The 21189-nt window shown below is 44.7% G+C and overlaps 2 protein-coding genes and 1 pseudogene across 2 annotated transcripts; all 3 read left to right on the top strand.

The window, feature by feature from the left end:
* Positions 1-3967, top strand: part of LOC135995506 (maltase-glucoamylase-like) — a 41343-nt pseudogene extending 37376 nt beyond the window's left edge.
* A 4769-nt stretch (positions 3968-8736) lies between these two features.
* On the top strand, positions 8737-9669 carry LOC135995774 (olfactory receptor 14A16-like). The gene has a single exon (XM_065647306.1). The coding sequence runs from the start codon at positions 8737-8739 to the stop codon at positions 9667-9669; it is 933 nt and encodes a 310-aa protein (XP_065503378.1).
* A 4476-nt stretch (positions 9670-14145) lies between these two features.
* On the top strand, positions 14146-15129 carry LOC135995721 (olfactory receptor 6E1-like). The gene has a single exon (XM_065647237.1). The coding sequence runs from the start codon at positions 14146-14148 to the stop codon at positions 15127-15129; it is 984 nt and encodes a 327-aa protein (XP_065503309.1).
* Positions 15130-21189: the final 6060 nt, after the last annotated feature.

Genomic DNA, 21189 nt, shown 5'->3' with positions numbered 1-21189 from the left:
CTTAATTTCAACCTAGGAAAAGTGAAATTTTCTGCTTTCATATCTCCCATGTTGTGTGAACATTTGCAGTCTTGAGAAAATCAATCTTAATTATATGATAGGTTTTTTTTTCTCTCCTTTTCATTTCCTCCCCGTGGTCATGTTTAAACACTCTGAATTGGGGAAGGTTGGTACCAGAGATAAATTGTGTAAAATATCTAGAATAGAAATTATAGCACCTGAAAACCATAAAACATGCTTTCTCAAGAAAAAGGTTATTATTTTTTTAAATTTTATTTCGTAGCCGAAAAAACCCGTTGTCACTTACCGTTGCGTTGAATGACAGTTCAGTTGCAGAAGGGCAGCTTTATTGGGATGACGGGGTGAGCATCGGTAAGTACAACATTTAGTTTTCACACGATAAATTAACTAATTCAGCATCAACAATATATAAATTTTGCCTTTTTGCCAACACGAGCAGTTAACTTTTGTTTTGGGCGTAGGAAGCATGAGCACAAATCAGAAAAAAATATTATAGTACAATGATTTAACTTAGTTAATGAAACTAAAAAAAATTAAATTCAGTTGTAATAATTGTAATTATTCTAAATTTACAGTAAAATGTAAAATAAAAAAGATAAAATGTAAAATGAATGCAGTGATGGTAAAATAATAGCAGTGTTGTTATTTATAGAACATATATTTTGCATAAATTGAATTGCGCCCTGGACAAAAATGTTTATAATAAGAATTTATTTTCAAACCTGTGGGGAATGTATCTATAGATGAATTTAACTAATTTCCTTTCTATTAATAAATTCAAATTATCTTCAGATAACACCTATCTAGTAGTCTCGTAATAACTATAAATTATTCCCTGAGATTAACACAAGTAATACACAGAATTGTGATTTTTTTAACATAAAAAATGTTGCAGGCTCTGCACAACACATATGTGCATATATATATATTTTCTTTAATTAAAATTCTATTTAACTGAAAATATAAAGGTGACCAGCAAATCCATTTTGTTTTGCTGTGTGTTTTTACCAGAGGCGTATGAAACGGGGCAGTACCTGCTGACCTCATTTACTGCTCATCAGGTATGTCATGGTAACGAACGGCTTTGGAATAGCCAGGGTGATTACCCTGGTGTGTTTAATTGAAGTATTTTAATTTGACATTTAAAAAATGTGTCAATATCCCAATGTGCTGCTGATCCTGTGTGATGGACAAGCTGTTACCAGTGTCCTGGAAACTGTTGCAGATATTTCAGTTTTATTGTTTTGTTTGGTTTGTTTTGTTTTGTTTAATTTGTTTTATTTTATTTTACTTTATTTCCTTTTGGTTTATTTTCTTTTGTTTGGTTTGGGGTTGTTTTCTCTTTTAAATTTTATTTTACTTTCTTTAGCTTTATTTTTTGTTTTATTTTACTTTGATATGCTTTATTTTCCATTTTATTTTGGTTTTTAAATTTTATTTTCTTTTTGTAATTTTATTTTTGTTTTATTTTATATTTTATTTATTTTTTCAAAGAGACAATATATGCAATAGCATATTTTACATTGATAAACTAATTTTGCAAAAAATTGGGGAAACTTAATTTATGTCAGTGAGGCTATTCCACATATTTGTATTTATATTTATGAAGTAGCTGGCTCAGCCTGAGACCTCCAAGCCAGAGTATGTTTCGGCTGCGTCACCTGCACGTCAGTTTTCAACCACTTATGTAAATTAAGACATTTCAGCCAATCAGCTTGTGCATATTTTATAGCCTCAATTTAGCATAAATCTATATAGACACAAATTTACTTGGACAGACTAGAACTTCCATCAACAAACACATATTTATTTATAAATTCTGGATATTGTATTATTATGCAAATTAGAAACCATACACAAACCCAGAAATTAAAAAAGTAAGATAAAGATACAATAGATGATATTAGCAAAATATTTTAAAATTTATTTATTAATAGTACAGAAATATTTGCTTCTCACACCCCAGGTTTGTTGTGTTTTGGGTTTTTTGTTTTTTGTTTTTTTTTCACTGCTGCAATAAAGGACAAGATTTTCTGCTCCCACCATCCAATGTCCTGATGGAAAAGAGCCAGTTGGGTTCCCAGCAGGACCTTTGAACAGAGGCTGGTGTGGAGTCACTGACTCCATTTGTAACGAGGTTTTATTCTTAATTTTTATTATTCTAAATTTATATCACTATTCTTAATTTTTATTGCTATTCACAATTTTTATCATTATTCTTCAGCATGGAAAATAGACCACAGAGCAAATACTGTGTAAGAAAGTCAGTGATTGGTGCTGCTTATTACAATTATTGCAATTTCCTGCGTATCAGCTTTAAATTTCTGTTTTAAGTGGTTGGATAGCTGGAATTAAATTAGACGGGAATTATACAGACTATTGATTTAAAATAAATGCTTTGTATATTGTAAGAATTTGTAAGAATTGTGTTGTTTCACTATCCAGTTGGCCAAAATTTGTTATTCTTAACAGTAATTTTAATTCTAATCTGCATTTTAATTTTAGTATTTTATCTATCATGCTCATATTTCTCATTCATTTTGACTTTGTCAAGTGATTGGACATTAACTGCTAAGGGAGAAAGGGTGGGTTTTTTTGCTGTTTTCAGTTGTAAAATAACATAATAAATGCACCTTTTCCTGCTTTTACAGAAAGCTGGTAAAGAAAAGCTTAATTAAAACACTTGTAAATCGACCAGTAATGAAGAATGCAATAAAATAACTGTATTATTATTAATTAAGTTCGGCAATTAAGAGCTTCACAATCTATTTTAAGCATTTTTTTTGCATTTGTAAAAGGCAAATTAAAAATAAATCAGCAAAATGCCCGCAGGACTTCAGCAATAATCGATGGTTGCACAAAAATCTTTCCACTGAATTCAGTAGTTTGGGAAACTCCAGAGAAATACTAGAAAATCAGGGAAAAAAAAAAAAAGGTTTGAATTATGAAAACAAATTGTTTTCATCCTTTCCTGTGCTTTGAAATTCACATCAGGACAAATCTGTTTAATATTCAGCAGCAGGAGAGGTGAAGGAATGGGGAAAATCAAAACTGCCAACATTCAGAAAATAAATAACAGCACTTTTTCTAATTGAAGAAGAAAAAAATTGTGAGCCTCAAGTGAAAAAGTGTTTTCTGACAAATAACTGCCCAAGGAAAAAAAATTTTTTTTTTTTTTTTTTTTACTTTTCTTTCAGGATGTTTTAGAGATAAAGGTTTTGCACCAAGGTTACACTGATCCAAATAATCTGAAGTTCACTCAAATTAAAATTTTGGGGCTGAGCTCAACTGTCCGGAGAGTGATGGTGTCACAGGATGGGCAAGAAATGCCATCTCCTCACGTCGTGTCCTACAACAGTGAAAAACAGGTAAATCCATTTAGTTTTCCTCCAGAATTAATGATTCTGGTCACAAATCATGGTCGTGCTGTTCAGTGAGACCCCTGGAGCTAAAATCCATTGATGTTTAATTTAATTGATTGTTATTTAGTTATGAATTTATGACTCAGTGTTCTGTTGAGTCGTGTTTCCATCTGCCTTTCAGCCAAAAGACAATGTGTTAATATATTAAAATTTAGAATTTTTATAGGAAAGGGATATTGATAATAGAAATATAATATGTAAAATCAACAGCAGCGTAACATAATATAATATAGTACTATATAATATGCTATAATGTAATATAATATATGATATAATTAATATAATTAATACAATATAGTATAATAGGATAGAATATAATAGGTTGTAAGATAACATGATATAATAGGATAGGATATAATATAATATCAAAAAAGATGAATTAAGAAGGTAATGAGAAGCAATCTGAAATAAGAACTATCAATTTTTTATAATATGGCTTTTTAAAAATTTGTTTTTACAAGGTCCTGGAAATTACTGGCCTGGAACTTCAATTAGGCCAAGGCTACACGTTGCAGTGGAGTTAAAACGCCTGCAAATCCCGCAGAACTTCCTCGTGTTCACAAATTCTTTTTGAGTTCTTCAGATATGTTGTGGTATAAACATGTACAGGGGAGTTGTTTTAAGTTATTTTGTGCAGAACAAAGTCATGGTTTCGTGCTGGCCTCGTAATGTAGAATTTTTAAAGGAATTTGACAAACTCAGTCTTTCAAAATGAAGACATGAATGTGAAATGAGATGATTCCCCTAAGTCAAAGTTTATTTTATAAAAATATTGGCACGAACTGAAGTCATGTGGGGCAATAAATCTGCCTACATTTTGCTTCCCCACTTGTTTATGAGTTGAGATTACAGAGAATTGTTTAACGGCAATCACGTGAATTGATTTAAATTTAAAAGATTCTGCAGTTGTTGATCTATGAAATATTAAGGCACTTGCAAGAAATCCTTGGAAGATTTTGCCCGGCCTTAGCCAGGCACTTGAGTACTCCAACATTTTGATCCGAAGTTGTGTAAAATTAAACATGATGTTTGAATGTTAACTAAAAACAAAAAAATTTTGAAGTTTTATTGGGATTTTTGTTTCATAGAAGGGAATGCTGTTGTAAATTTATTGGGATTAGTGTTTCACACAACAGCAGGTGAGAGAGAGGAGGCAGAAAATGTGAGAGAAAAAATGCTACAGACACCACGGTCATATCCCATAGGACCCAAGTAGGCCAAAGCCTGCTCTCCTGAAATCCTGCTCTTTGCCTTGTTATCATCTTCCAGGAGCCTCAAGTCTCCTTTCTCATCCCTGACTGTTACATTCCTGGCCAACTCTTTCTGGTTTGTAGGTGGGAAGTCCCACAGGGCACCTCACCTCACTGACTCCTCAGTCACCTGTGTCAGGAAGATGTTCTCAATGAGCTGCAAAACCCTCCTGCATGGCTGGTACCTTGCAGATATTGAGATATCTTAAGTCTGCTGTGAGGAAATGGCCCTGCAAACATGAGGCTACTTTCATCTGTCCGAAGGAGGCCTCATCTAATTCCTCTTCCTCATCAGTGTGTCTGTTGCTGATGTCCACCCACCACAACATTGCCCATGTTGTTCTGCCCTCTCATGCTGATTCCTCAACCTTCAGGTGACATCGTCTGTCCCCAGACAGAGCTCCACGCATCCCTGCTGCTGTCCCACATGAAGGGAAACTTCCCCTCTGACTCCAGACCTCTGGAATTATGAGTATTAGACCCCCAAGACCCCACAGTTTCTCCAGGATGTGGTATTTGTAGTGTCCTGTAATTCCTCATACTGTTATGTTGGGAGAAACACCTTTATCAGGATAAGCTGGCTACGTGTAAACACTAACAGCTGAGCAAATGGAGCTTCAGTTCAGGGAGGAGTTCAGCTTCAGTTCAGTTCACTTTCAGCCACCGGAAACCTCAGAGGATTTACAAGGACAAGTGGCCAATTCTGTATCAGAGTAGGAGAATAACCCCATCCATCAGGACAGAGCAGGACCTGACACGCTGAGCAGTGACCCTGAGGAGAAGGGCCTGGGCACTACAAGGGCCGCCACACAAGCCCGTGCTGCACGCTCACCATGAACAAGGCAGCTGCACGCGGGGCTGCATGAGGAGGAGCGTGGGGACCCAGACACCTGGAGTTCTCATCCCATTCGGTTCGGCACTGGTGTGACCCCACACACACGGGTGTGTGCCAGTGTGCGGCTTCCCAGTTTGGAGAGCTAGGGAGGAACTGGAGAGTGTAGGGCTCTGCCAAGGCAGGGTTCAGGACCTTGTGCTCATGGTGTGGGATGCTGAGGGACCTGGGCTGCTTTGGCCCAGAAGCGCTGGGGAGGCTGCAGCAGTGTAGGAGGAGCCTGAGAGTGCTTGAAGGGTGGTTTCAGAGATGGTGGAGATTTTCGTCATAGTGGGAAAGAGCTTGAGAAAGAAATAATGCCACAAAATGCAACTGGGTAGGTTCCAGCTGGACATGTGGAGGAAAGAATGTGACTGGAAGGGCAGTGCTGTGGTGGAGCAGGTCACCCAGAGGCAGTCTGCATCAGCCCAAGGCTTTGTGCTTCAAGGAGCAGCTGGAGAGGATGGAGAGAGATCAGCAAAGGAAGGAAGATGCTCAGACAAGAGCAAGGTGGGGCAGCAGGGGGGATGTCTCCAGCCTGCAGGGAAAGAGGTGCAGGTGATGCCACAGCATAGCACAGGCTGTCGTGGAGATTATCAAGGGATGTAAAGAGGCTGAAAGCCCCCAACAGACATGAGCTCCTTCTCCCCTCAGCTATGGCTGTTGTCTCCACCTCTGATGCCTGTGAGGAGACACCTTGTCCTTACAGCACAGGGGCCTCATGGCCTCCTTGTCCCCAGCCAGGAACCTGGGAGGTGTTGGACCATAGTCCTGCCCTTGGCCTTGCACAGCCCACATCACACTGTCCCAGGAACAGCCCTGGGCAATGTGGGAGGGACAGGATTTGCCTTCCCAGGGTTGGGGGTCAGGGCTTGGCCCCTTGATTGATGAAACACAACTAGTTTTACTAATCATCAGAGAGACCTTCACCTTGCTTTTCCTGACCTGTCATCTCTGCCTCCAGTTTTCTTCTCTAACCAGACCCTGGGGATGGTTCCTCAGTAGTGTTCCTCAGTGGGACCCATGAACATTACAAGAAACTTTGGAGTTTGAATCTGACTCGGACTTCTTGAGAGGTTTCTTCAACTTCCTCCAGGGTCTGAGGTTCATGGACTCAGCATCAAATCCACCAGAGGGGTCATTAAAATATCTTGTGCTGCTCCTGTGCTGTTGAGCTGGGCTGGGCTCCTGGGACAGAGGGAGCTCATGGCAAGCGGCAGCACTGCAGAGAGACAGCTCTGCCCAGGAGCAGCTCCTCTGCAAAGCGCAGCAGGGCTGAGGGCTCCGCCTGGGGAACTCAGGGGGATGAGCGAGGCAGAGAGACCTTGAAGGTGGTCAGGACTGGGAGGATGACTGAGAGCTCACTGGAGGAGAAATCTTCACAGTCCTTGACATAGTAAGTCTCTGGGTGCAGGGCAATGTAGTTGTATCTCCTGGAGGCATCTCCTAAAACTGACACAGTCACAGCTGGTGGCATCTCTATGGAGGGGACTCTTGTTCAGCAGTTTTGAAAATCAAAGCAGCCAATTTTGCAGCTGCACTGCCCAGGGCTGTCCTGCAGAGCAGGGTCCCTGCACCACAGGGCTGTGCCGGGGCAGGGACTCTGCTGCCTGCCAGGGTCAGCACTCAGCCTGCCCACGGAGATCTCAACAACACTGAGGGGAGAAGCTGTGGGGGGAAGGAACAACATCTGGCAGGGCAGAGTCCTGTTGCCAAGAAGGTGCTGTGTGGGTCAGGGCTGCTCACAGCAGAAGATGACCCCAGGAAATTACTCAGGAGACTTTTTAAGAAGCATGGCATGGCAAATGCTACTTGAAAGGGGAGGATCCTGTTCTTTCAATGTCCTACTTTGGAACAAAATAGACATAGAGGCAATGCAACATAGAAACTCATGTCTCAGTTCAGGAGGACGCACTGAAATCCCAAATCTGCTTCTCTTAGAGGTAAATAAACCTTGGAGTATCAGAAATCAATACACTGTGGCTTACAGACAGCATCAGGATGACTTTTCCAGCCTCATCAGGGCTGCTCTGAAGTTCCCATCAGAACCGGCCCACACAGAGCTGCCCCTGGGCAGTGCCCGGCTGCTGGGAGGGGTCTGCGGGGCAGAGCTGAGCACACAGCGGCTGGGATGGGGTCTGTGACACTGACAGGAGGAGACCTGGAGACAGAGACACAGCTGCAGGCAGGGACAGCTCCAGGCAGCAGAGCAGGGGGTGTTCAGGAGCTCTTCTGCTCCTTCTCTGCAGGTGGCTGCTGGGTGTTGTCTGCTGGGCAATGATCTGACTGTCTCTTTAGCACATCCCATCTTCAGGAGCCCTGACTCTGCTCTGCCTGTCCTGCTGGGCTCACCAGCTGCCCCCAGAAAGGCCCAGCTCTGCTGTAGGATCCCAGGAGTGCTGAGCCTTTCCTTGGGGTCCGCACTGTCCTGCCAGAGTCCTTTCTTCTCTCAGTGAGGGGTCGTGTCCTGCTCTCTCCATCAGATCTCCACCTCTGGGCTGGGACTGAGAAGAGTTTGCAGATCTGCCCTTTCAAACACTGCTCCCCCACTTCTATATGACTCCAGTTGTTTGGGTTTTTTCAGAGTTATTTGTGTGTGAAATCATCTTCAAAGCAGCACAAGAAAAATCTCTCAAGAGATGGGTAAAAAAACTGAAAGACACTGCTACCTCCTGACTCTGCTCTAAGCCATAGGAAGCTGAGCCCTATTGCCTGTCCTGCCACATGACTCTTCGCATTTTCAGTCATGAAAATGAAGACTTGTTCCCTTCACCATATGTGATGGTGGTAAATAAAAACCATGGACAGTATTATTATAAAGACATGCTAAGGCTCCCCTCTGCAGCCCATGCTCTTGAGAGTCATGAGCACAGATACTGAACGTTTCCATTAACGGTGGATGACATCTGACATTCACTATGAATGCTGGATCTGTCACAAACCAGCTCCCCTGTCCCCACTGCAGCAGAGCAAAGCTGGCTGCTTGGCAGCACACGTACAGAGGTCCTGCTGCTCACAGCACACTCAGCCATCACAGACCAGAGAAAGGAAATGCATTTCAATTGGGGTGATTTCTATGAAAAGATGCATTGGCCTTCTCAGAGGATTCTTCCCTCATTTTAAATTGTCATTTCATTTTTTTGAACAGTGCCTCCATGCCAAGAAACAGGAGATGTCCAACAGCAGCTCCATCATGCAGTTCCTCCTCCTGGCATTCTCAGACACACGGGAGCTGCAACTCTTGCACTTCTGGCTCTTCCTGGGCATCTACCTGGCTGCCCTCCTGGGCAACGGCCTCATCATCACCACCACAGCCTGTGACCAGCACCTCCACACGCCCATGTACTTCTTCCTCCTCAACCTCGCCCTCCTTGACCTGGGCTTCATCTCCACAACTCTGCCTAAATCCATGGCCAGTTCTCTTTGGGACACCAGGAACATCTCCTACACAGGATGTGCTGCACAGGTCTTTTTTTTCTTTTTCTGTGGTACAGCAGAATATTCTCTTCTCACCGTCATGTCCTTTGACCGCTACGTTGCCATCTGCAAACCCCTGCACTACGGGACCCTCCTGGGCAGCAGAGCTTGTGTCCACATGGCAGCAGCTGCCTGGGCCACTGGGTTTCTCAATGCTCTGCTGCACACGGCCAATACATTTTCACTGCCACTGTGCAAGGGCAATGTCGTGGACCAGTTCTTCTGTGAAGTCCCCCAGATCCTCAAGCTCTCCTGCTCACACTCCTACCTCAGGGAAGATGGAATTATTTTTTTTAGTGCCTTTTTATTCTTTGTGTGTTTTGTGTTCATTGTGTTGTCCTATGTGCAGATCTTCAGGGCCGTGCTGAGGATCCCCTCTGAGCAGGGACGCCACAAAGCCTTTTCCACCTGTCTCCCTCACCTGGCCGTGGTCTCCCTGTTCATCATCACCGCCATGTTTGCCTACCTGAAGCCCCCCTCCATCTCCTCCCCATCCCTGGGTGTGATAGTTTCTGTTCTGTACTCAGTAGTTCCTCAAGTTGTGAATCCTCTCATCTACAGCATGAGGAACCAGGAGCTCAAGAATGCCCTGTGGACATTGATGACTGGATGTTTCCTGAAGCAATGAACTGCCCATCATCTTCTGCTTAACAGTTATATCATTGCAGGCTCAGACTTTCTTTTTTTTTTTTTTTTTTCTCTTATTGGTGGTTGCTTTTTATTTATTAATAATATTGCCATCCCCTTTCGATTTCACTGTCTTCTTTTATGACTGTGTAAATGAGGAGCTGTGCTTCCTGTGTGTTTCAACAAAGGAAATGTACCTGGAGCAATTATATTTTTTTCCTTGGGTCCTTCCTCCAATGCCATTTTGGAGCTGCATGGACAGTTCCTGTATGTGTGGGTGGGTGGAAGGGAACAGAGAGACAGCAGAACATTCAGGGATAAGCAGTGCTTAGTCTTCCAGCCGTGCCCTCTTTCGACTTCCACTGTCTCTGATGCTTTGTGTTGGTGTAAGGCCTGAGTGTTCTGGCAGCTTTCTCACAGTCCAGCTGCCAAGCATTCCTGATACAAGCCAGGATACCATTGGCCTTTTTGGCCACCTGGGCACGCGCTGGCTCATTTTCAGCCACTGTTGACCAACAGATCCAGGTCCTTTTCCATGGGGCAGCTTTCCAGCCGCTCTTCCCAGAGCCTGGAGCGTTCGTGGGGTTGTTGTGACCCAAGTGCAGGACCTGGCACTCGGCCTGGTAAAACCTCATACAACTGGCCTCAGCCCAACGATCCAGCCAGTTCAGATCCCTCTGTATGGCCTTCCCACGCTTCAGCAGATCAACACTCCCAGCCAACTTGGTGTTCTCTGCAAACTTACTGAGGATGCACTCGATCCCTTTGTCCAGATCATTGATAAAGACATGAAACAGAATTGGCCTCAGTGCTCCTCACTTAATTTGCCTCAATATAAAGCTCTGCAGCACAGCAGTCTGTGTCTGCAGTAGCCATTCTGGGCAGTGCCAATTACACGGGCGTTTACGCTATAAGGCTTGATACCCCATCCACAAGTACATACCTAAGTGGTTCAGATGAAGGGTGGTCTTGCACAAGTGACCCTTTGTGTTCTCGGTGCCATGGACACAGGGTTTGTCTCTCCAGAGAGTGGCAGAGGCTGGGTCCCCTTCTCAGGACAGACTCCTGGCCAGAAAGACACAGACACGGGGGTAACTCCGGGTAACTCATTCAGATGAAAAACATCTGAACAACAACGGAGTCATTGGTCCCAGCCAGCGCGGGTTCATGAGGGGAAAGTCTTGCCTGACAGACTTAATTTCATTCTGGGTTAAAGTTGCCCACGTAGCTGACCAAGGGATGCCTGTCGATATGATCTTTTTGGATGTCAGTAAAGCCTTTGATAGTGTCTCTCCCAGGATCCTCCTGGACAAGATGTCCAGCACGCAGCTGGGTAAACACACAGTGCAGTGGGTGAGCAATTGGCTGACGGGCTGGGCTCAAGGGGTTCTAGTAAATGGGGTCATGTCAGGCTGGCGACCAGTCACTAGCAGGTTCCAGAGAGGCCCATCTTAGGGCCAGCACTCTTCAATGTCTTTATAAATGATTTGGACACAGAACTTGAGGGATTGCTTAGCAAGTTTGCTGATGACATGAAATAGGGAGGAGCTGTTGGCAGTTGAGGGCAGAGAGGCCCTGCAGAGGAGTCTGGACAAATTGGAGAACTGGGCAATCACCAACTACATGAAGTTCAATAAGAGTAAGTGCCGGATTCTGCACCCGGGACACAGCAACCCTGGCTGGACATACAGACTGGGGGATGAGATGCTGGAGAGCAGCTCTGCGGAGAGGGATCTGGGGGTTCTGGTCAACGGCAAGTTGAACATGAGCCACCAGTGTCCCTGGCAGCCAAGAGGGACCCGTGTCCTGGTGCATCCAGCACAGCACGGCCAGCCGGGCAGGGAGGGGATTGTCCCGCTCTGCTCTGCGCTGGGGCGGCCTCACCTGGAGCATTCACTGTGTGCAGGGCTGGGGACACAGGATCAAAAGGAGATAAAGCTACTGGAGACTGTCCAGAAGAGGCTACGAAGTTGGGGAAGGGTTTGGAGGAGAAGCCATATGAGGAGCGGGTGTAGTCCCTGGGTTTGTTCAGCCTGGAGAAGAGGAGACTGAGGGCAGAGCTCATGGCAGCTGCAGCTTCAGCAGGGGAGCAGGAGGGGCAGGGCTGAGCTCTTCTCTCTGTGACCAGTGACAGAACCCAAGGGAATGGCAGGAAGATGTGCCAGGGGAGGGTCATTTGGACATGAGGAAAAGGTTCTGCACCCAGAGGGTGCTGGACACTGGAACAGGCTCCCCAGGGAGGTGTCACGGCCCCAACCTGACAGTGTTCAAGAAGAGACTGGACAACGTCCTCAGACACACGGTGTGAACTGTGGGGTGTCCTGTGCAGGGACAGGAGTTGGACTGATTGATCCTGTGGGTCATTCCAACTCAGGACATTCAATGATTCTGTGGGACAGGCAGGGTCTTGAGGTCACTTCACATTGGGAGTCACATCCCATGGAAACTGTCTAAATGCATTACTGGGATGTGCTTCCTTTAACCAATGTCCCCGTGTCCATTCCTCATGACGTGGGACATCTCAGATGAGTGCAGAGCAGGGGGACACACCACAGGGCTGAGGTGTCTCCCGTCCCTTGGGAGTGGCAACAGGAGGCCAGAGAGACACTGTGACTCCTGCCTCTGTGTGTAAAAGGGACAGACTCTGTTTCCGAACATCTCTGGGTGCATAAGGAGTCCACAAGTCCAGCTCAGATGTGGACGCCTGACAAAACCCTGACATTTCTGTGTGACTCCAGAAAAAAACCACTGTCCCACACAGATTAATTTCATGTCTGCCTGCTATGTCATACTTACCTGTGATTCTGGATTGTGGTCTCAAACGTGCCAGAGTAATCAGGGAGGTTCTGAGGTCCTTGGAAAAGGCAGTTGTCAAATCTGTCTTCAAGAAGGGCAGCCTACCTCCGTCCCTGGGAAGGGGATGGGACAAATCCTCCTGCAGCCTTGTCCAGGCACTTGGAAAACAAGGAAGGGATTGCTGAACCCAAATGGGCAGGGAAAGAAAGGCATGTTGTGGACATGGAATTTTGCAAAGCCTCAGACATGGTGTCCCGTGATGTCCTTATAATGCGATTGGTGCTCTCTGGGCTAAAGAAGTGGATGCTGGGTGGGAAGGTGGCTGGATGATGAAGCCCAAATGTCCCCAGTGGTACAAAGTGCCCCATAGAACCAGTTACCAGCGGAATCCCTCAGTGACCAGCACTTGGGCCAACACCGTTGAATGTCTTTATTCTCCCCCTGTATGATGTGATGGAGTGAAACTTCAGCTCCTTTGTGGATGGTGCAAAGCTGGGCAGAGGCCTTGAACAACCTCATCTGGTTCACCCTGCCCTGAGCAGGAGAATGAGAGAAGGTGGTGCTCAGGGCTCACTTCAAACCTGACTTACTCTATCATTCTTTTCCTTGGAGAGGTTTTGGAAGACAGAATTGGTGGAGGGAGGGAAGAAAAGAAGAAGAAAATTAAAAAGGCAGATGAGGAAACATGAAAGGTGCCAACATAAACAGAGCAGTTCCAGTGAATAATGTTTCTCTACTCAAATTGTTAGCAGGAAATCTATAATCAGCTCCCCAAATGCCCTGTTCTGCTCATTGGCCCCCAGGGAGTTACATCACATTTCTTTACATCTGATTCTACACTGGGGTTTGCACCTGATTGTTACAGCTTCTTTGCAGGAATTACTTTGTGCTTTCCTTAGAGATCTGGATGTAAACAGGCACAGGGGGACTTTTTTAATTAGAGGAAACAAAAAAAAAAGAGAAATAAAAAGGTTCAGGACATTTGATAGTAATAGAAATGAGCAACTGTTTGGAAGCAACTACATTTCAGTGCAGATGGATGTCAGATGAGACTGTGTGGAACCATAACAAATTTCAGTAATTATTTAGAGTACTAAAGAAGATGCGTTATACTTGGTCCCTATTCCAGCCTCCCCTCCCCTTTCCTGAAGAAACAGAGAGCACGAAGCTGTGGAAGAAAGCAGGGGACTACGAAAGAGATGCTTGATACTGCTTATTCTGAAATCAGTAGTTACTTAGGGATTCCTAGTCAAAAAAGGCAAGTACTGAAAAGTAGAAAGAAAAAATTTCAACCTGCATTTGATTTGACTTGATTTGATTTGATTTGATTTGATAGTTTAGCGTTTGTGCAATAGAAGAGATGACTTCGCCACATAGGTGTGACAGATGTTTGGAACAGGTCTGCGTGAATTTGGAATTTGCCAGGAATGGGATAAATAGCTAAGAGACTTTAAAATCCCCTGTTATGAAGAAAGAATTCTTTATGAGTGTTTGAAAAAGGTTGAAAGAAGACAACAAATTCTCTGAGAACTCCGACTGATATTTGATATAGAAAAATCAGAGTATGAGAAATGCTTGAAGTACTCTGTCTGCTGTAGGAAGACTGGAAGAAAGGAAGGAAGCAGAGAAGGTTTTGGAGAGCCTTTCACCCAGACTGGAATTATCACACTTGGTTTTTGACATGTTCCTGTCTCGGCATGACGAACCGAAATTCAACATGGGACCAGAAAATGGAACTGCAGTTACTGAGTTCATCCTAGAGGGTTTCTCAGGGCTTGATCAAAGACTACAGCTCTTACTCTCTCTGTTCTTTCTGCTCATATACCTGACAACAGTGATGGGGAACATCACCATCATTTTCCTTGTGTACACGGATCGCCACCTACAAACCCCTATGTACTTTTTCATTGGCAATCTGGCTTTCCTGGAAATCTGGTTTACATCCTCCACAAGCATCAAATTGGTTGTGATCCTGGGTTCTGGTAGGAGAACAATCTCACTAAGCAGCTGCTTTGCCCAATCCTATTTCTATTTTGCCCTGGGCTGTACAGAGTTTGTTCTACTTGTTGTCATGTCCTTTGACCGCTATGTTGCCATCTGCCAACCTTTGCGTTATGCTGCCATCAAGAAGCCTCAGCTCTGCATCCACCTGGTTGTTGCTGCTTGGGTCACAAGCTTCACACTCTTCAGTTACCGCCTGGTCATCCTCTCCCAGCTGACTTTCTGTGGCTCAAATAAGATCCACCACTTTTTCTGTGACAACTCCCCCTTATTAAAACTGTCCTGCTCTGACACCAGCCTGCTCTGGAAAATAGACTCTGTTTTCATATCATTTGTCATTCTGGGTTCCTTATGTTTAACTCTGGCATTTTACATGTGCATCCTTTTCTGTATTCTACATCTTCCAGCAGCCTCTGGGAGGAAAAAAGCTTTTACCACATGTTCTTCCCATCTCACCACTTTGGCCATTGTATATGGGAGCTGTGTTGTTCTCTATGCATGTCCTTCAGAATATGTTTCCTTGGAGACTAACAGCATTGTAGCGTTGCTGAACACCGTCCTGTACCCATTCTTAAATCCATTCATCTACAGTCTCAGAAACAAGACTGTGATACTGGCCCTGAATGAAGCCATTGCCCGTATAACAACACAGCTTTTCCCCTAATCATGCGGCATTTCTGGACAGCAATACCAGTGATCTGCTATCGTATGTTAGATAATACCAATGCATATGTATGTAACCTCCAGACACAGATGCCTCAGGAAATACGTGTTCTTGTTGGATTGTGTTAAATGGTTAGAAGCTCATCTGCACACACAAAGAAGGCACTAACAATGGCAGGAGAAGTAACTCAGTTAATACCCTGCCCCAGCTGCTCTCAGCCCCATCACTGGAGAGCCACCAGCTCATCAAGAGCCCATCTCCAAAACCAAGAAGAGCACAGAGGCTCAGTGGGAAGTGGGAACCCAGATTACAGGCTCTGAGGAATGAACATCTTGTCCCAGGGCCGCCCTGGGAGAGCCATCAGCCTCGTCGTCCAGGTGTGAAACCCATCAAGAAGAGTCACTGAGAGCAGCTCTCTGGATCATCACTTGGACTAGGAGAATTGTTGCCCAGGGGTGTAGGACACATTATTCGATGCAGGGGAAGAACGTTTTTGGATTGCACAGGACTTATCATGAGAAGTTTGGGGAAGGACCCCAACCATTGCCGTCTGTCCTGTCTGTGTGAGCCAACGCAGGTGGGTCACAAGAACAACCAGAGGCCACACATGCAATTGCAAAGAGCAAATTTATTTTTGTTACCTCGCTACCAGGAGATCCCTGAAACAGGACTTAAGCTCCTGGGCAAAGGTCACACAACCGGAGATGCGGGCATTGCAGGATTCAGCCCTGGTAGAAGATCAATCAGCTTGCTAATTTCATATAGGGATTCACGCAGGCGCAGTTTACCACACTGCTTTGATCTTTGCCTGCAGGAATCTCAAGCATGTACGATAAGGTGCCTTTATGACTCTTTTCACAGGCCTGTTGTCTAAACACAGAGGTTCTACTTGTGATTTATGTGTTTTTCCACAACACAGCTGCAGTCGCTTGAGCGTATTATACAATTCTCGTCCTTCCCATTCTTGCGTTATTGCCGCACATTCCACGCCCTCACTCAAGAGACAGCTCCTGCTGGGGACAGCAAAGCCAGAGTTGTTCATTTGGGCTTGTGAGGTGCAGCACAGAGCAATTTACAGGGAGACACAATAAACACATACAGAAAAAGCGAAAAACATATCTCTACGATACTGCTTTGATTCAGGTGTCCCATTCATCTTGCCAAGGAATTAAATGAGTAATTCAGCCAGGCATTATCAGTAGATAGCTTCACTTCACAGAATCACAGAAAGTCATGGATTGGAAGGGACCTCAAAAGCTCATCCAGTCCAATCCCCCTTGTCGGAGCAGGAACACCCAGATGAGGTTACACAGGAACCAGGCGGGTTTGAATGTCTGCAGAGGAGGAGACTCCACAACCTCCCTGGGCAGCCTGTTCCAGGCTCTCACTGAGAAGAAGTTTCTTCTCATATTTAAGTGGAACCTCCTGTGTTCCGGTTTGTACCCATTGCCTCTTGTCCTATCATTGATTGTCACCGAGAAGAGCCTGGCTCCATCCTCCTGACACTCACCCTCTACATATTGATAATCATTTATGAGGTCACCCCTGAGTCTCCTCTTCTCCAAGCTAAAAAGACCCAGCTCCCTCAGCCTTTCCTCACACAGGAGATGCTCCACTCCCTTAATCATCTTCGTGGCTCTGCGCTGGACTCTCTCTAGCAGTTCTCTGTCCTTCTGGAACTGAGGGGCCCAGAACTGGACACAATATTCCAGATGCGGCCTCATCAGGGCAGAGTAGAGGGGCAGGAGAACCTCTCTGGACCTACTGACCACCCCCCTTCTAATCCACCCCAGGTACCATTGGCCTTCCCATCCGCAAGGGCACAGTGCTGGCTCGTGGTCATCCTGCTTTCCACCAGGACCCCCAGGTCCCTTTCCCCTACACTGCTCTCCAACAGGTCATTCCCCAACTTATACTGGAACCTGGGGTTGTTCCTGCCCAGACTCTACACTTGCCCTTGTTACATTTCATTAAATTTTTCCCTGCCCAACTCTCCAGCCTGTTCAGATCTCGCTACTTAATGCATTAGTCCCGAAGATGTGAAATGTCGCCTTCCACGCTGGCTAGTTCATCATCTATGTTGAAGCAACACATGCCTTCAAAATCAAAGCAGCATTTGCAGCCACTACCTACTCAGAGAAAGCAACAATAAGAAAATTAATGTCAAAATCCCTTAGCAGAGCAGAATTCTGTAATACAGCTACCAGGGTTGTCATGCCAATGAAACACATTGTTAAGAGATCTGCGGCTGTTAATTTCTCCTAAACATTAAAGGCAAATGATTTCTCCTAAACATTAAAGGCAAATGATACTGTAGAGGCTGAACAAATCTAAGTTTACCAGGACAAATCTCAGTTAATCAACAGGAGTGTTGTCACCTTCCAGTAATACATACGCTGTTGCTCCTGCTCCTTCAGCTGGTATCACTCTGGGTTTAACAACCTGGTGTGGGGTAGTTGCCCACACAGATTGGAAACTCATGGCCTGCACTGTTTCACATTGGACTTCGGTTAGACATTGGGTCTGTGACACCAATAACATTGTTCCAATGCTGTCACCTCTAGATAAAACACAGGTGTTCACTGAAGATAACTGAAATACGAGAACTTGAGAATGTGATATTAGCAAAGGATGTAACATAAGAGGAGAAATCAGGGTACAGAACTGCACAGCATTCTCTGGAGTTATATGATTTTTTACATCTGCATCAATAGGCTGCAGTCTCACTGGTTCCATTGGTGTGAATAATTCCATTTCCCCTGTAGTTAGTCCTGACACTGTACCCACAGCAGTGTGTACATATTGCCATCCCCTAGATGGGGGTAGGAGGCCAATATAATCAACCTGACAGGTATACAAGGCCCACTGACCCCGTTTTATCCTTCCCCATGGCCTACATAATGCCCTTAAATGTACCTGAGTACAAGTAGCACAAAGATGTACACATGTTTTACAAGTCTATAATAGCAAAGGGGTTTGATTGTGAGCCATGTTCCCTGCACGTGCAGTATAAGCTGATTGATGTCCACAAGCTATATGCACATTTACATCTTCAGCATGCAGCTTGGCAGAGGACATATTATTTACTTCCCTAGTGTTTTGTGACTTAAATGTATCAACTTTGTTGTGCTTTTCTATTAACCCTTCACAAGTGGAATCCACCTCCACAGAAGATGTGGGGATAAAAGTTTTGCAACGCCCTAAAAATCCCCCAAAGGCATGCGATTGTTTTACTGTGGCTGGTACAGAAAACTGCTGGACTGTTTGGTATTTCTCTGAGCTGTCCATGCCAAACTATTCCTAAAAATAGTACAGTAGCACTAGGGCCCTGTGTTTTCATTGGCTTAGTTGCCCAGCCTTGGTCCTGTAAATGAAATTTCAGTGATTTGACAGCTGCTTCAGTTTCTTATTGTGACACTGCCATGATCAGCAATATAACGGCAAACAGAAATGGTACCTGACCAGAGTGTGACACTAGCTACTATCATTTGGTGGCAAATGGAGGGGCTGTGTTTGTCAGGCAATGTGGGGGGACTACAGAGATGCTGCTCGCTATTGTAGGGAGGAAATTCATGCTGCCAAAGCTCAATTAGAATTGAAGCTGTTCAATAGTGAGAAGGGCAATTAAAAAAGCTTTTTAAAATATATTAATGGCAAAAATCAAACTACAAATAACTTGGGCCCATTACTTGATGAGCATGGTCACCTTATTAACAGGGACATAGACAAAGCTGAGATGTTTAATGCTTTCTTCACCTTGGTCTTCAACACTGATGATGGACTTGTGGGCCCCCATAAACCTGGGCTGGAAAACCATGCCTGCGAGAATGATAAACTCCCAAACGATCCGGAAATTGTACTGGATCTGCTACTCCAGCTGGATCCCTACAGGTCAATGAGGCCTGATGGGATTCATCCAAGATTGCTTGAAGAGCTGGAGATGTCATGACAGAACCCAAGGGAATGTCAGGAGGATGTGCCAGGGGAGGGTCAGTTGGACATGAGGAAAAGGTTCTTCACCCAGAGGTGCTGGACACTGGAACAGGCTCCCCAGGGAGGTGTCACGGCCCCAACCTGACAGTGTTCAAGAAGAGACTGGACAACGTCCTCAGACACATGGTGTGAACTGTGGGGTGTCCTGGGCAGGGACAGGAGTTGGTCTCGATGATCCTGTGGGTCCTTTCCAAATCAGGACATTCTATGATTCTGTGTATCCCTGAGGCAATACTTGGAAAGTATATTGCTTTTGTTGCCAGGTAAAGGCAAACTGGTCTTGTATTGATCTGGCAGGTGGGAGTGGGCACAGTGCTGGTGATGGGGCGAGGGGCGCTCGGCTTTTTTGCGTAAGCATTAATTTTGCTGTCGGCAAAACATTTCTGATGTTCTGATCCCATCTATTTCTGACCATGGGATACCAGCTTGTACAAGATCATTCTACATTTGTGTCCTCATAACCCATGCTGTAATTCCTTTTGGTTTTGCTGCCTTGCCTTTATTTACCACCCAAACAGAGGGTCCCAAAATTAGAGCCCAAATGTCCCCCAAGGAATTTATTAGAGCTCCTACATTACCCGTAGCATTTGTCACTGCTGCTGTAGTCAAGGGTTTTAGTGAGGCAGGCGCTCCTCTCAAAAACTGCATTTTGACGCTTGTTACTGCTACACTGTCCAGATTGGATCGTAAAAGCAATGCATGAGCCATCCCCATCTGCCACGTCCAATTAATACATTTTTGCATTGCACACCAGGTTCTGAGGGATGACACTGATTTGACAGGTTCAGCATACGGTGGTAAAACTCCTGCACACAACCATTGATACCTTGTAATGCGAGAACTTCAGGGTCAGGAGCTCTAGGATGGGTAAATAATTACCATACCCATCTGCTGGCTAACTCGTGAGAAGAATCCAATGCTGCTTTCCATGGCAACACATGCAGAGCCGTTTCAGTTGCCTGCGGGGTAACCACTGCCCTGTCATCAATCTCAGGCTGTGCCTGTGGCAGAGCCAATTGATCCAGGAAAGTGGCCACGGGGGCCCAGCGCTCGGTGCTGGGCCATCCCTGAACACAGGGAGTCACCAGCACAGCTGCCCCAGTCCTCGACCTTTTTGCAAACCATGGCATGGCTGTTTCTGGTGGTGCTGACAGTGCCAAATGTGTGAGCCAACACAGGCAGGTCACAGGAACAACCAAAAACCGCAGATGAAATGCAAAGTGTATTTTGTTTTCTTTACCTCACTAACTGGGGGATCCCTAAAAAAGCACCTGGACAGAGGTGACACTCGCAAGAGTGCAGGTGCTGCAGAGCTCAGTCCTGGCTGGATCCCTGGACCTGCTTGTTTCACCTGTATATCAGGGATTCATGCAGGCGCGGTTTACCACACTGCTTTGATATTGACCTGCAATAGAGCAGGAATTTCAAGGTTGTTTGAGGATGTGCCTTTAAGACTTTCACAGTTCTTTGTTATATAAAGGCAGAGGTTCAACTTGCAAAGCACACAAGGCTAAACAAAGTTTAGTGTCATTTGTGTTTTTCTATACCCCAGGTACAGTCACTTAAGTGTATTTACAAATCGCCTCTTTGCCAATCTTCCATTATATTCCCACACCTACAATTAGTGTTGTGCTCAGTATAAAGCTGGAGCTGACTTTTCTGGCTAGTTACTTCCGTTAGTTCAGGATTTGCAGCTACTTTGGTTAGTTTTGTTTGGAAGTTTCGTTCTGTTGGGAGTTTTGAGTGAGTTCAGCCTTTTGTTGTTCTGCCATTTTGCAGTTGGCCCTTGGGCCTTTTTGCTCTGTCTTGCTGGGATGGGCTGTTTGGGACTAAGGTGCTCCCTTCTCCAGTACTGGCTGTTCTCTGTGACTGGACTTACATGAGGGATTGCACTGAGTATATTTTCTTAATTTAATTTAATTTGATTTTTTTATATTTCCTCTCAATTTTTTAATTTAATTTTATTTTATTTTATTTTATTTTATTTTTTTATTTCATTATATACGTAGTAGTAGTATATTAGTAGTAGTAGTAGTATATTATATTATACGATTTTTATTGTCTTAC

Source organism: Caloenas nicobarica, chromosome 17 (assembly GCF_036013445.1).
Source record: "Caloenas nicobarica isolate bCalNic1 chromosome 17, bCalNic1.hap1, whole genome shotgun sequence".
Lineage (NCBI taxonomy): Eukaryota > Metazoa > Chordata > Aves > Columbiformes > Columbidae > Caloenas > Caloenas nicobarica.
Note: the sequence above shows the minus strand (reverse complement) of the source record. Positions and strands in the feature narration are given on the sequence as shown.